At 38.0% G+C, this 17148-nt stretch overlaps 1 protein-coding gene across 1 annotated transcript in view; it reads left to right on the plus strand.

The window, feature by feature from the left end:
- Nucleotides 1-694, plus strand: part of Sytl5 (synaptotagmin like 5) — a 102149-nt gene extending 101455 nt beyond the window's left edge. Inside the window, exon 17 of the mRNA XM_035449764.1 lies at nt 8-694. Within this exon, the coding sequence (XP_035305655.1) occupies nt 8-150 (143 nt within the window). The 3' untranslated portion in view covers nt 151-694. The remainder of the gene's footprint in view (nt 1-7) is intronic.
- Nucleotides 695-17148: the final 16454 nt, after the last annotated feature.

Here is a 17148-nt window from a genome sequence, read left to right on the forward strand (position 1 = left end):
TCTTCAGGTGTCAGCCATGGGAAGACTGTAGACTGGATGGACTCTCGTGGGGAAGAACAGCGTCTTTGGCAAAAGATGGTTGACAACCCTGGAACATCTATAGAGGGAGTTCTCATGCTACGTTCCAGCATGGCAAAATGTAGGCTCTAACGGGACCAGTTCTCCAATAACTACATCTCTGTTTGCCAACTGTTTTCTCTCAGCATAGGACTGGAGCCTTGAATACTATTTCGTCGTCATTTCTCACCTAAGGATATTAGGACATGAGAGGAGATATGTCAGTGTTGTGAACATTTAGGATTTTGCTAATTGTCTAAAAAAACATATGCTTCTATATGTTCACCTACTCAGGATTCCCTGATTAGACAATAGGAAGTGTACCATTCCATCTTGCCAACAATCGTTTTATATTGACAGAAATGACACAAGTTTATTGGAAAATACTGTTGAGATTAAGTTTCCTCAACACTTTTCCAAACAAATTACTTAATATTTTTTCAGTTTGAGAAGAAAAGGGAGCACCAACAAGGTATATTGCTTCAAGAATAACAAAGAGACATACTTGCCACCTTTTGTGTATCCTAGGACTGCCTGTCATGTAAAGAAGACATGCTATGGATGTTTTGAGAGATGGGGTAGAAACCTTTTATAGTGGCAAACTTCAGGATGGAGATGGTAATGTTTCAAGATGTACTGGTGGGATTCTGGTAATTTCAGAACTCATTGTCTAATTCAGTCTCTTTTTGAAAGTGAAGAGAGCTAAATGATTATACACACACACACACACACACACACACAGAGAGAGAGAGAGAGAGAGAGAGAGAGAGAGAGAGAGAGAGAGAGAGAGAGAGAGAGAGAGAGGAGAAAGAAAGAAAAAACACAGACACAAACTAGAATGTGTGTAAAGAAATTGGAACATAGGGTCATCTTGCTGATAAACTAGTAATTAGAGAACTCTGTTAGAAAAATTATTTTGTCCAATATTATAAGCCATTAAGTAAAAGGAAATAAGAGCCAATCAATTCATATTTTCACATTTTGTTCACTACTGCGACTAGTTAAATGAAAAGGGAGGGAGAGGTTCCACTGTCTCTTTCCTGTGCCTCTGTAGGGAAGAGTCAGGAACTCCATGTTCAAACTTTCATTTTCTCTTACCTAATTCATATTATTTTCTTATGTTATTATGATATCAAGTAACAAACCACCCCATAAATCAATGACTTAAAATGAAAATCAGTTTTTTCATGTCTATGAAGGTTGACTTGGACAGCTCTGCTTCCTTCTTATAGGCCTTAGAGTCTAAATCAGAAGCTTATATCTCATCCTCATTAGACCAAAAGAATAGCCTGAGTATGATGATGGCAGCGGTGTACTTGGATAAGTCCCACTGCTCAAGAATGTGTGTTGTGCCTCATTGGTCAAAAAGAAGTCATATCGCTAAGTCCAAAACAATAGAAAAGGAAATATGCCTTGTCCACAGTCATGCTAATGACAAGAGTGAGGATTCAAGAATGGATGGTGAAACACAGACCAATAGTTGAATCCATTATAAGTCCTGTCATTTTGGTACCTAAGCTACCAAATTTAGAAGCAAAGTCAGTTAAATCCAGAAGGGATGCCAAGCCTGGTTCTTTATTTTGTATGTTCTAATCCTGCATTCCAGAGAACTGAAATAATTTGTTTAAGGTTGTGTAAAGACTGTGACTGAATCTGGACTTAGCTCCTAGGCAACTTAGACATGACTCTATGCTTATAAAGGTAGATAGAATATTACATGTCAAAGAAAGTAGATCATAGTCTGATTATTTAAACACAAATATGCATAGTCTATGCCAGATGTGGCAGGTTATGCTTATAATCCCAGCACTTTGGAGATGGAGGCAGGAGGATCAAGAGTTGAAGGTGAGTCTTGGCTACATAGAGAATTTTAAGCTGTCCTGGGCTATATAACCAGACCCTATCTCAGTGGCATCCCATGCATCAAAACTATGCATGTTCTAGATGTTACAGAGTCAGGTTAATTCCCCATAGCTCATTTCTTCATTTGAATACATGGAACCCCTTTAAAATCTAACAAATAAATAATAGTAGTAGAAAAACTAAAACCATGTCAGATTCATTCTACAGAGTCGCTACACATATTTAGATACATTTTTGAAATTTGAAAACTGATTTAAGAATGTATTTAATATTCTTCATAGTAAGGGAATACACAAACCATTTACAACATTATTCCAAAATAGGCCATCTGTAGAAAACTCAGCCTATTGTAACTCAATAAGTACGGTACTTGTTAAGAATTCTCACACCACTGTGATGTCCTTCATAAATGGAGATAAGAAAACTATGTGCTTGGAAAAATAAACTGTCTTCAAACATGATGGGACTCAACCACTACTCACTGACATCTTAGCCGGATGTGAGAAGTTGGCGATGGTGAAGTCTGTCTCTGGAGTAGGTACAACAAAGTAGATTTATTCACTAAGAAAAATGTGGTTAGATAATTCTTAAATTTACAACTCAAACTCAAGAGCATGAACCTTTGTGTTCATATTGAATTCAAAGCAAATCTCTGTACAATGGTTTCATGAATTCCAGCATTTAACTGGGTATTTCTATAATACAAACCCCACATACACAAAATATAGCAGAAACCCACTCTAGTTGCTCCTGAAAACAAAGGCAAACACCCTCAGTTTGATCTCTTTTCTTAAATGTATGTACAAAATAATATTTAAAATACAAGTGGGGTATGTTGGTATATAGATGGAATCCTAGCATTTGGGAGTCTAATCAGGAGGATCAGCCTAGATTATAAAGAGAACCCATGTCAAAAGTAAAGTATTCTCTGAATGGCACAGAATTCAAGTGCTTAAAGACTAAGGAGAGCCTTTGTCCACCTCTTCTGCACGAAAGTATACTGTCAGCGTCAGTCTTTTCTATGCCTATAGGTTATTGCTCTGTAGTAGTCCAATGAATATGTTCAGTCAGATGCCACAGGAAATATGGACAAACCATAATGGCTTCTGCCAGCAATCTTCTCTTTTTAAAAACAAACACTGTGGAATTCAGCTATCCACTGCCATGCATCTACCCTACAGACGTAGATACATATATGTGAAAGGAGCACCTATATATGCTTGCGTTTCTGAAAGAGATCAGAAACAATGCAAAATCCACCAACAGAAGTCTGAAAATCACACACTCCAGATTTTTTTCTATTTCTAGTTACTAAATGCGTCTTTTCTTGTGCCTCTAAGAATTCTCAGCATAGCTGTTACCATTTGGATCCTTCAGTGCTCCCTTTCTCTACACTTCTAACCTACTTTCATGGTATTGGATACTTCTTATATTGTAAAACTTGCATATTCAATGCAGACCTTTCTTCTCAGCCCTAGACTCTGAGAAGATCCATCATGCCAGTTTACTTATTCCTGTCACAGCCAAGTATACAGCCAAGAAATCATAGGGGAAAACACGTAGGTCACAAATATGTTTCATTGGATGCCTTGCAAGTCCTATGCAACCAAATAACCCACTATGACTTTAAGACTAAATTTACTTAGTGGTTGTCACTGATCACCAATCCAAGCTTGACAGCTCCCCAAAAGACATTACCAGACATATGAACTTGATTCGAAAAATATTTGTATTACTCTTTTCTGGAACTGGCTTCCAAAATAATCATTTCTCCATTCACTGTCAAATAAAACTCCTTTTCTTGAGGATTTATTTCTATAATTTTATTTAATGATGACAACCCACATCTAGCTGCCAGTATGACATCTCCGCCTGGATAACTTCTTTGAAAATATATTCAAACTAAATATTCTGCTATCATTCTTGTTCCCTAGTCGTCTTGTTCCAGCCTGTCCCATCTCAGTACTTAGGGGCACCCATCCTCTAACCTGTGACTGTAACAAGGTACCATGGAATGATTTTTACTTCTTGCTTCTCCTTTGCCCTGAGGCAAAGTCAGTCAGGGAATCATATGGAATCTACTTCTTAAGTTTCCTCATCTCTGTGATACCACACAAGCCCAAACTAATGTCTCTGTTTTTCGTGGCTATTTCAGTAGTCTCCTGGCTTTAATCATTTTGAATTTTATTATTAGCTATTTTATGTATATTGATGTGTGTGTGTTGCATGCACATGTGGAGGTCAGAGAACAACTCTGTGGACTCCTCTCCAACTTCACATGGACTCTGGGGATTGAAACTGAGTAATTAAATTAGTCTGTTGCTGCAAGTGTGTTACCAGATGAGATGTCTCTCTGGCTGTTGTCTTTACAGTTATTCTTGTTCCCCATCATTCCAACTGCCCAAAAGAATGATTCATCTCAAGATGGTATGTTAAATGTCTAACTATACGGAAAATTTGAAAGAACTTTACAGTAAACACTGTGACCTATATTTACCATCTAGCATTAGCACATGACTATACTTGCCTGTCATTGTAGAGATTATACTCATCCATCCCTGAACTGATCTATGCAGCTTTCCATGGTTTTCAATTTACCTGAAAATAAAATACAAATTACTGTATATGGTCCAGCATAAGAAGGCTACTGCCTTTCCTCTAGCATATCCCAAGCTGTGCCTCCTCTCCCTGCCCACATTTGTCTTTTGCCACTTTGTGTCCTTTCTTGTTTTCCTTAACCCAATCCCCGTAAATCATCTAGGTCTTAAATGTTATTTCCTCAGGAAGCTTTCTTGATCCTGTGCTGAACTAGGCCACAGAAGCCTGCCTTTATTTCCCCTTCACTGCACGCATCACAATTACATTGAATTATTCATGTAATGAAGCTTTTGGTGCTCATCTGCGCTGTCTCCCCACTATGTAAGATTCCCATAAGGGCAGAGGCGATACATTTTTATAGCTTGGCCGAGAAAAGGCGATCAAACCTATATGTGAAATAAGTCAAAAGAAAACAAAAATAACGTCACCAAACGTTACAGCCTTAAGCATTTTTGAAAATCACCATTTCAAAGTAAGAGAGGAAGGCAGAGATAGAGCAAGGGACTTGCATATCTTAACTAGGGATTTGGGTCATTGAATGAAATGGAGACTACTGAGAGTTCTGAGCTGAAGAATTACAAAATATCTCATGTGTTTCAACAGTACCCCCCTGATTGCTGTATCCAGTACATCGTGAAGAGACAGCAACTTGCAATACTCTGGGTAATTTCAACTACAAGTAACAAAATAACAAACTAAAGGTTCTTTAAGAGTATAACTGGATTGTCAGTCATAAACCCATAAGGAGGCCCGTTATTCTAGTTTGCACAGCTGTATTTTTTGAAGGCTAGCTATTCCTTGGATTAAGACTACTGATTCTTCATCACTGGTAGAAGCACAACACTGGTGATTATTAGAATATCTAAATGAAAGTTGAAAAAGGGAGAGAATGTTAGCAAACTTTCTAAAAGTAATTGAGAAAGAGAGAGAGGATACTTAAGTTGGAGAACAGTGTCAATGCATTTTTAGGAAATTGGGGAACACAAAAGATAAAGTTTAAGTTTTCATATATGTTGTTCTTTATTGTTAGTCAGTGCATTCAATAAATTGTTTCATAGACATAAAAAGGATCGTCATTTCTAATGCCCACACAGATTTTAAAAAATCTTCTGAAAATACTTGCAAATTGGTCTTTAAAAATACTCGTTCTAAGTTAATAATAATGTATTATTTCAAAACAACTAAAGGACAAGTTTAATGCCTGGAAGTTTTCACTCCTTATTTGGAGATTCCAGTTTTCGATTTTCCCATAAATAAACCAAAAAAGTTGTGAGGAGATAGATAATCTTAAAAACCCAATTTCATCCTCGATTGCATAAATAACACTTGCAACATATGAACATAATGAGCCCTTATTTTACTCCTCTTCTTATCACTGTACTTACTAATTAGGATATAGATTTTCTAGGGCCCAAAAACAAGGGCAGCTTGGAACATTGTATACCTCCTTTTTTTTTGTTTTTTTTTTGTTTGTTTGTTTTTCGAGACACTCGCTTTGGAGACCAGGCTGGCCTCAAACTCACAGAGATCCGCCTGCCTCTACCACCCGAGTGCTGGGATTAAAGGCATGCACCACCAACGCCCGGCCGTATACCTCCTTTTTTTTTAAAGGTCATTAATATATGACTAATGATAATTAAGTACTCAAATAAGAAACAAATGGATTGCACTCACCTGAGTCACAGTAATGGGAGTCATACAATCCTTTGATATGCCAAGGTTTATATTTCTCTGGAGAGGAGAAAGCTGTGGAAAAAATAAGGACAATTCTTACTTGTAGGAATAAAGTTGTTAGATGTTAGAAATATCAAGTCCAAGAATCCTCTGAAATTGAAAAATCTAGAGCATTTTGAACTGTGATCAGTGTTTCTTTTTGTCCATGCAATACATCTCACATTAATCTGAACCTTGTCACAAGAAATTAGCAGGACCTTTCCTCCTACAATAGTGTCATTTATGACATTTGAACTAAGAAAAGAAACAGCATGTACAAATATATAAAATATATACTGAAAAATCAGGAATGTTGTGGCATATTAAGAATTAGAAAAGATAATCTGAATTATGAAATGAATACCGTAGTTCCATAGAGTTGCTCCAAACATACTAACAAAAATTTCCAGAAATACTCATTAATACTTTTATCAAATTTACTGCATTATTCCACTAGAAAAGTTACAATTTGAGAATGCTGTATTTAGAAGACAAACTCCATCTCCTAAACATCCAATAACCTTTCCAAGTAGCACCACCAACTGAGTACCAAATGTTCAAACTCATAAGCTTGTGGGGTCATGTCATATTCAAAACACAGCACAATGCAACCAGGATGTTGTGCAAAAAGCTTAATCCTGGCCTCAGAGGACCTTAGTTCTAATCTTGACTACTTACCAGCCTTCTGAAGTCAGTTAATTATCCAAAATAGACCTTGGTCTTTTTTACTATAAAATGAAAATAACTGGTCTACCTTAGAATAACTTAGATGCTGGGCCAGTGATATGACTTAGGAAATAGAAGTACTTACCCTACAAACATGATGACATGAGTTACATCTCTAAAACCCATGGTATCAAGAAAGCAGTGACTCCCAAGGGTTATCCTCTGGCCTTCACATGCATACCCATGAAACATACATGTATACAGATATGAATACATTTTCTAAAAATGAATATACCTAGTGAATTAATGTACATAAAATGGCTTGAAAAATTTGAACTACTATGAAAAAATGAGTAACTTAAATAAAACTTTGGGATTTATAATCTCTTTAGCCCTTTTGTTTAGATGCTGAGTTGGACCTTAAGCATTCTATATACAATAAAGTGCCCCCCAGTGTACAACAAATATTTTAAAAGATATTTATTATGAGGCATACTATAGTTTGAATATTATATGTCTCCCATCTGTTAAAGATTAATCACTTTTGGGAGGCAAAAGAAAGTTTAAAATGTGGATCATCATGTGATGTCTTTGGATTATAAGGTGCACTGGGGTTGTTAGGATCCTGGCCTCTTCCCACCATCTACTCAAGCCATAAAGTAAATAGTTTTATCACACTTTCTTGCCAAGATTTTCTGGCCTACCACCAGACAACCAAAAGCAATGAGGTCAACAAACCATGGGTTGAAGCCTCCAAAACCTGTCTATCCCAAGTATGTGTTACAGTAAATGGAATGTTAACAAATATGACAATTTACTTTAGACCAGAAATTCATGTTTTGACTGATTTGTTAATGAATATTACATAGTATGTTTAATTTGCTGAAGCTAAAACTGCAGTCATGTTTTGTTTATATGGTAAAATAGAGGGACCCGCTAGCAATCCAACAATCCAACTTGGCCATCTTTACTAGCCTTTCCTCAGATCTTCTCCCAGAGTAAAAGCCATCTTTTTCTAAGGCCCATCTTTACTCTCCATGACATATTGATGAAACATGCTTTTCCCACAGGAATATTTTTCAAGATCACTCTTTTAATCTACAGAAACAAATTTACTCTTCTGCCACACCACACAGGAACACAAACTAACATATCACCATGAATAAGCCATAATATTTCCAATATTATCAGTTAAACTTCATTTACTTCACCTGGAGAAGGATGCTTAGAAAAGTGAAATTGAGTTCATAGCTTGTAAGTGCCAAAATGTTTACATTTTAATCCAATATTTTAACATGAGAAGAAAATTGTCTGTTTCCCTTTCTCTCTAAATGAGGCTGCAATTAAGGCACACAAAGCAAAGTTTAAGTCATTAGAATATGTTAGGAGGTCAGAGAACTATATATGTGTTATCTCTGTTGTTAAATATACTTATGCCAATAAAGGGAATCTGATTATACATAATTTTTACTGACCAAGTTTTTATTTGGACATCAGAAAGTTCAAACTTCTTTGTGAAAATGCATAGGAGTTGATGGAGCACAAACATAAGACTTCATTTTCATTCGTTCTCTTTTAGAAACAAGAAAGGAAGTCATTCCATCACAAGTAGTTGTGTCAATCACTCAGAACTGTACAGTTGATTGAGAAGTGTGAACATGTCTTCTCTTCATAAGTGGATATTTTAAAAGATTATTGATTTCTAGCTGACATAAAAAAGGGATATCTAGATTTTTTTCACTCTTTCTGGTGATCCTTGGGTTAATGGAGTACACACAGAGGTTTTGGAGGTCCCGTCACTGGTTTTTTGCACATAGGTTTCTGGAAATTCCATTACTCAATTTAAACTCTTTCTTGTCACCTGAGAACCTGGGTTAACATTATTTTCTTTCAAAACCTATGAATTATCAGAGCCATGTGAAGAGACAAGGTACTCAGGCAGGTTCCCAAGGTCCTAAGAGGCACTGAACATCACTGGAACGATAATGAAGTAGGGAACAGCTCGCAGGAAGAATATGGCATTAACAGGAAAAACCAAACATAATAGCTGCTTGAGTATATAGATGAGGTAGAGATCCTGTCCCTGAAGAGCAATTCCTGAGTCATAAATTGCTTTCGAAGGACAGTTTTAAAATTATGGGGTTGTTTTGCTGAATATGATATGCCAGTTTGGACCAGATATAAGTTGCTAAGAACAAAGAGGAAAGAGGAACTTGTATCTCTTCCATCACTAAAGTGTGCCTCAATATAAATGCTATACAAATATTTAATGAGGATATCAAAGCCATAAAGTGGTGAGGTACAGTTGTAACCCTATCTACTCAGGATGCTAAAGCAGGAGGATCACAAGTTTGGGGCAAGCTGGGTCACTAGGGAGGACCTTGTCTCAAAAAAAAAAAAAAGATGTGAGCTGGAGCTCAGTGTTAGAGCCCTTGCCTCACAAGTGAGGCCCTGGGTTCAATTTTCAGCACCAAAATAAAATTGGTTTGATCTGAGGAATACTTTACCTCATCAGTCCAGTTACTGGCCCGGCTTTATGTGCACTGTGTCTCCTGTTCCTGGAGTAAGCACTGTAATGATGAGCAAGCCAAGATTTTCTCTGGGGCCTGTAGATGATGAGTCTGCTGGTTTAGTGTATCGCAGATGGAAGGCACATTTTCAATGTCTCATGAACATCTATGAATCACTAAACACAGAGTCAGAAGCCGTTCTTCAGAAAAATAAAAGGGCAAGTTTCCCAGTTTTGTTACACACTGAATCATCTTTAGACACATTCATTTGTTTGCCAATGTACTCTCCTAATGTTTTTGTTAGGAAGTTGACTTATTTTGCCTGATTATAGTTAGTAGATTTTATTTCTTAGAGAAAATGTGGGTTTACAGAAAAACTGTGCCAAAGTTACAGAGCATTTTAACACACTGTCCATCTCTATAGTTTCTACTAGTTAGCCCCTTGTATCAGTGTGGCACATTTATTAGAATTGATGAGACAATACTTGGACATTATTTTTAACTTAAGGTAACACTTTAAAAGGTCCATGCTATGGTTTAGAGTACCGTTTGCCTTGATTAATGCATAAACACAATAAAGATTCCTTATAGACTTGCTTCTTTTGCTTAGCAATATGCATTTAAGGTCCTTTCTTATCTTTTTGTGATGTGATACTTCAGTGTTTCCTGTGGCAAGTGCACTTAACATGATATTAATGCTCTTCACAAAATTTGAAGTGTTATATATATATATATATATATATATATATATATAGCTTTTAAGTATAAGGTAACCAAAGTATAGAACACTGAGATAGCAATGCTTTAATCTCAAGAGACGATAGGAAGTCTGCATTCATTTGGCTATTTTGTTATTGTTACCTACAAAGTTCCTATTTACTTACCTTAACATGTTTAGCATAAAATTAGTAATAATAATAATTAAATGTTTAATATATTTATTTCTAAGCTTCCAAATGGAGTTTTACAGTAGAATAAAGCTGTATGCCATCTTGTACATTATGCAAATTATAATGTATTGTTCATTAAATTCACTTTCTCAATATCGCTAACATTTTGTCTCTGAGTTATTCTGAGCTCTGGAATATGAATCGTATGTCCATGAAGATTGATTATGTGCCATCTAGTTTTACAGTTTTTACACTTATTTGTCTTTGCTGAACTGGCATGGAATAGACAAATGTGAAGTTTCCATTTTGAAAGTAAAGAGGTGCTGAACAATTCTCCATGCTTAACTATTCTATCTGCCACTTACTTTGGTTTTTCTCACTTATCTCCCCAAGCTGGAGCCCTAGCATCCACACTCACTTTGGCCTATCCTCAATTTTATACAGTGATTCTATGTATAAAAATAATCAAGGTCTCAACAAAAGTAAGAGGGGCAATATCACCCTTAGGTTGGAAAGTAGAGCTATGTTATTTTCCCCATTGTGTGAATGTATTACATAATTAGACTCAAAGAAGACCTTACATGCCTCTGGCCAAGGAACTCATTTTGCAGTGGAGAATGTGCACATGTGGGCTCATGCTTACCACATGTCTCATCATCCCAAAATAGTTGGTTTGATGTCTTGCTCAAAGCTCAGTTGCAGAATCAGCTGATCAACATTTAGTGGCGATGAGGAAATAACTTCATGATATAGTGTGTACCTTAAACCAGAGGTGTGTATCTCTCTCTCTCTCTCTCTCTCTCTCTCTCTCTCTCTCTCTCTCTCTCTCTCCATATATATATATATATATATATATATATATATGAACAGCAAAAGGCATGGGTGAAGGTGAAGGACCATGTTGTAGAGCTATGAATGGGTCCTCTTATTTTTAAAGCTAATTGACTACTAAAGAAATGTCCTGCTGGGCGTTGGTGGCACACACCTTTAATCCCAGCACCCCGGAGGCAGAGGCAGGTGGATCTCTGTGAGTTCGAGGCCAGCCTGGTCTCCAGATCAAGTGCCAGGATACGCTCCAAAGCTACACAGAGAAATCCTGTCTTGAAAAAAACAAAAAAAAGAGAGAAATGTCCTTTACTTATTTAGATAAGCTTGACTTCAATGAGTCCATGTGTTCTGGAATAAGCCACCAAATTGATTTGGGTAAAGAATGGGGGTGGAATGATTATGGAAAGGAAATTGCATTGCTCACACACAGGGTTACAAGGAGAAACAAGTAGCCAGGCCAGTTGATTGCCTAAGGATAAGTCTCTTTAGCACTTTGATCTGTAATGCTAACCAGTGGAAACTACAAGCAAACAATCAAAACAGGACCATTAAGAAGCATACATTCCAGAAGTGAAAGGTTGGATTCATCATCTGGATAAAACAATCAATCTAGTTGAAATGCTGGGAAAGATTCAAAGAGAATCTGAGGGACATACCAACTTTCATCCCATGACTAGTCACAGAAGTAAAACTGAAGCACATAAATTTTACATTAATTAGCCTTCTCTTCCAACTATATTGTTTCCTGGCCATATTGTATGGAAAACAACTGATAGCTAAAGATTTAGAGTTCATATGGGAATACGACAAAACTGATATTGCCCTTCACTGACTGTAGTTATGGAACTAAACATTTCTTAAATGGATAGATGACAAATTGGACTTTGTGAGCCATATGGTCTTTGTCACAATGACTCCTCTCTGCTGCCCTAGCATGAAAACAGCTATAAACAATATGAGAAAGAATGTATGTGGCTGTGTCCCAACTAAAACTTTACTAACAGAAACAGATGGTCAGCCTGTAGGCTGTAGTCTACTGACTCTTGGAGTAGATGATGGGGAAATTTTGTGATCCCTGTACTGAGGAATGAGATTTTATTTGTCTAAAGAACCCGGTAGATGCCACAAACTTTCAATGTACTTTCCTCTAGCATTTTGAAAATTATTGTTATATGTCATTGCCCTGAGGTATATCAGCATATCTAAGTGTTTTTCTTCTTAGCTGATAGCAGACAGATTGATAGAAACACTAAGAGAACACAGAAGTAGAGTAGATGTGAAGGGCTCAAAGGGATGAACTGTGCTGGGTGGTTTGGTTTGCCCCACCATATCCATTCTCTAAAACTTTCAAAATGTTGTACTTTGTTCCTTTACCCTCTGGGTTTTGGTTGGTTTGAAACAGTTTCAGCCAACAGCAGGAGCTCAGAGGACAGGAAGAGAGGTTGGGTTTTTATTTACAGTGCTTTCTTCCTACTGGCCTGAAAGTTGTGTTCCTTTACTACTCTTCTGTGACTTCAGAAACTTTATACACAGTTCTTTCTAGGTCCCCATAATCATGCCCTCTTCTTGTCCTTCACACCTAGGAGAGATGTTTCTTGGTGCTGCCAGCTTTGAATGCTTCCAAACCTCTTATTGAATTCTGTTTCCTATGCCCACATCATTACAGAATAGTCCTTTCATTATGCCCTCTTTAATTCCCATTTCAGACCGTTGTGTTTTCCACCAGGACCTTGACTGAGAAGACGCTGCTACTTCAGAGATGTTAAAGCGTGTAAAGAAATCTGTACATTAATATCAATGGACTATGCTGGTTGGTAATACGTGCTTGCTAAATGAATGAGTTAATGAGTTATTAGCAGTCAATGGGGCACTGTGATGTTATCAATTTATGTGTTGTAAAGAATAATATTGGAAAAGTCAGAATCAACACTACTCCTTCCTAACTACTTAGATGCATTTTTGGCCTTGTTTCTGGAAACTGACAAAAAGATTACAGGACTCTTAGTTGTTAGACCAGAAGCAAAAACATTAAAAGATTTCTGAGTGATACCATTTCTTATGAGATCACTCCAAAGCAAATGCTTCCAACATGGATATACTTTCCCTTTCTGTGAAACAGTAGAAGGGACTGTGTAAAGACCAAGAAAGCCATGAGTGAATGCATAAAGAGCAGATGAAACCCTGAGTGAATGTGTATTGTTTGACTTGAACACCATCAACTCAAGGAATCAAAGGCCCACAAGGTAATGTGCAAAGCCTTCCCTGGGTGATGCTCAGAAGGATGGCGAAGCTTTCCTATGCTCTGAGTGTGAATGTTGATAGCATGTGCAAGTATGAATGTTTCTGAATAATTGAGGAGTCTGCAAAAACTAGAACCCTCAGCTTCCTCCTCTCAAATGTCTGCAACTTGAGACTACTTTCCTAGGGTCCTGTGGAGACCTGCTAACAGCTCCTCCTGTGTCCTGCAAAATAAACATGCAGAGGTTCTGAATTGCTGAGTAGTAGGTGTCCTCCATCAGAATGTATCTGTTATTTCTTCATTTCCTCAATGCCCCTCATTGATCAGATCAAGTCCTAGAAAAGCAGGACCTGTCAGGGTGGTCACTTGTAACTATAAAAACTAAATTCTGAGTTTTCTGGAGGAGAACAGTTCAGCAGCATGGGAACACATCAGGTTCCTCATGGGGAGGGTGCACTCATACTCACTAGCTTATGAGATGACTGACATATTATGGTCAAGGCTATTTTAACAGACATAGTCTTCTTTCCTGCCATTACTTCTCAGACATTATCTAGCTCAGACTGCCTATCTGGAACTTAAGAAACCCTCTAGCAAAACTATCAGAACTGCACATGTCGTATTACAGGAAACTAGTAATGATGGGAGCTACTCAGTCCCAAACAAGAGTTGTTGTATCTTTGAAAAAGTCTCTTGCATTTTCTCCCTAATTTCCACCTTCCTGGTTGCTCATATGGAAGACAAAGGAACAAGTAGCTCACATCTAGCCCTCCTCAGTGTTTCTTGGAGTGCTCATTCAGGATAAGATGAGATGATTTCACCAGAATTTAAATCAATGTGCTTTCTGACTCCTTCATTAAGAAAGCTTTGCTATCCAACCTCCCAGCTGAACAATGTAATATTTATTGACATTTCTAATACCTTTTCTGGGACAAGCTCTATAGCTTGTTTTCTCAGATTCGTTTTTATTACATTTAGTTTTTTCTTTTTGAGGAGGACTCCCACATGCCAAGGCACACTTGCAGAGCTCAGAAGATAACTTACAGGAATTAGTTCTCTCCTTACAACATGTAGGAACGAGTAATTGAGTTCACAGGTCACTGGGCTTGGTAAAAAAGCTGTTTTATCTGCTGATTCATTTTGCAGACCCTCCTTGTCTTGATGACCCATAGCAAGTGGTTCAAGGATCAGCAATACAGGACAATCAAACTGTGAGAAGCTTTTGCTAGAATGTTTTGGAACTTGGTCCTTTCAAAAGTCTACATTGCTGCCACTTAAAATTTCCCCCTTTCTGGTTTTCTTAAAAAAAAAGAGGTAAAAATTCTTTCTCTAAACATAGCAGTTCATACTTTATGTTAGGGCATAGGTCTGCAATCATTGCTACTCAAGAGACTAGGGCACAAGGATCTCAAGTTCAAGGCCAATCTTTGCTTCAGACTGAGTTCAAGGACAGCCTAGAGAATTTAGAGAGACACAATGTCATAAAAATAAACAGGCAAAATAGGGCTGGGTATGTAATATGTTTGGTTGTAGAGAACTCACTTGACATGCACAAGGCTATTCCTTGGTTTAAATCCTCTAACAGCCTGCTCAAGGGTCAAACAGATTTCCACAAAAGGAAGAGATACATTGAAAGATATGTCTGAGAAAGATTCAGATTTGATTTATATTCAGATATGAAAGTTTGTCAGCTGAGGGGCATCTAGGTTGCTTCCAGGTTCTGGCTATTACAAACAATGCTGCTATGAACATGGTTGAACATATGTCCTTGTTGTATGAATGTGCATTATTTGGGTATATGTCCAAGAGAGAAAATGTGGTACATTTACATAATGGAGTACTACTCAGCAGAAAAAAGCAATGGAATCTTGAAATTGGAAGGCAAATGGATGGAACTAGAAAAAACCATCCTGAGTGAGGTAACCCAGTCACAAAAAGACAAACATGGTATTACTCACTCATATATGAATTTTAGACATAGAGCGAAGGATTACCAGCCTACAATCCTCATCACCAAAGGAACTAGGAAACAAGAAGGACTCTTAAGAGAAAAATGCATGGACCCCAGAGAATGGGAAGGGGTAGGATCTCCTGAGCTAATTTGGAGCATGAGGAGCCCTCATCCAGTGGCTGATGGAAGCAGAGGCAGACACCCACAGCTATACACTGAATTGAACTCTGGAACCCAGTTGCAGAGAGGGAGGAGTGAAGATCAAAGGGATCAAGACCAGGCTGGTGAAACCCACAGAAAGAGCTAACCTGAACAAGGGGGAGCACATGGGCCCCAGACTGCTGTCTGGGAGGCCAGCACGGGAATGATCCAGACCCATGAACATGGATGTCAATGAAGAGGCCTTGGCACTCTATGGGCCCCCTGGAAGTGGATCAGTATTTTTCCCTGGTGTAAGAAGGGACTTTGAGAGCCCATCCCACATGAAGGGATGCTCTCTCTGCCAGGACACATGCGGGAGGGCCCAGGCCCAGCCCAGGATGATGTGGTGGACTTTGGGGAACCCCCATGGAGGGCCCTAGCGTCCCTGCATAGCAGAGAGGGGATAGGGTGGGGGGGCTGGTGGGGGTTGGGGGAGAGGGGAGGGAGAGGAGAAGGGATTGACATGTGAAGCAAGCTTGTTCCTAATTTGATATATAATATATATATATATATATATATATATATATATATATATTCAGCATTCTCCTATGGAGAAATGTATCATCTCTAGAGAGATGGGGAAGGGAATGGGCAGAGGATATGATAGAGGAGAGGAGATGATGCAAAACCCCAAATTTACAAAATGCTGCATAAAAAAATTAAGTAATTTTCTGGATCAAGCAGATACGTCAGCTGTTTTGCATCTTCACAAGAGACACTATGTGATGGAAGCATATCTGTACAGTGTATGCCCACTAGTAAAATTGATTCTAATTAAAGAAGCTAGGGCTTGGGGATGTAGTTCATTTGGTCAAGTTCTTGCTTAACATACACAAAACTCAGCATTGGATAATCCAAGAATGATGTACAGTCCTATAATTCCAGCATTCAGGAGGTAGAGTCAGTTCCTGGCCAATATGAGCTGGGTGAGACTATTTCAAGCAAAGCTAGATTCCCGCATTTATGTGTCTTTTTCCAAAGGAGAAATGAGTACTGCATTTTAAATGAGTTAAGCATAATTCTAGTGTAGACATACATAATTCTAGTACAGACACTAAGCATTGTCCAAGGCAGAGAAGCCCTAATTGGTGTTTCTCCAAAGGAAAAACATGTGCTCCTATCAGCAGTTTTATTCAGCAACCTTCTCACTTCACCCCAAATGGTGGTTGCCACCACAGGCTACACATGAACATTCCCTTGGAAGTTTGTTTGTTTGTTTGTTTGTTTGTGTCATTTTGGTTCCATTTTGTTGTTGGGGTTTTGTTTGTTTCAAACAGTGTTTATCATGTAGCCCTGGCTGTCCTGGAACTCATTCTGTAGACCAGGCTGGTCTTGAACTCATATATTTGCCTGCTTCTGCCTCCTGAATGCTGGAATTAAAGGCATGAGCCATGACCACCCAGCTTCCATTGGAAGTATTTTTTATATTGATGTGCTGTCTGCCTACAGCATACTACTTCATCATCCCTGAGCATCAGTGGTTTTTAAAATGTCTCAAGAAATTCCAATGAGCACCCAAAGTTAACACAAAAAGTCATTGAAATGATGTATAGGTTAAGGGTATAGTGACTGTAGGTCTTGTGCTCCAAACACCCACTGTCTCTATGGCAGCACTTAGGGTACTGCTATACT

Source organism: Cricetulus griseus, chromosome X, assembly GCF_003668045.3.
Source record: "Cricetulus griseus strain 17A/GY chromosome X, alternate assembly CriGri-PICRH-1.0, whole genome shotgun sequence".
Classification (NCBI taxonomy): domain Eukaryota; kingdom Metazoa; phylum Chordata; class Mammalia; order Rodentia; family Cricetidae; genus Cricetulus; species Cricetulus griseus.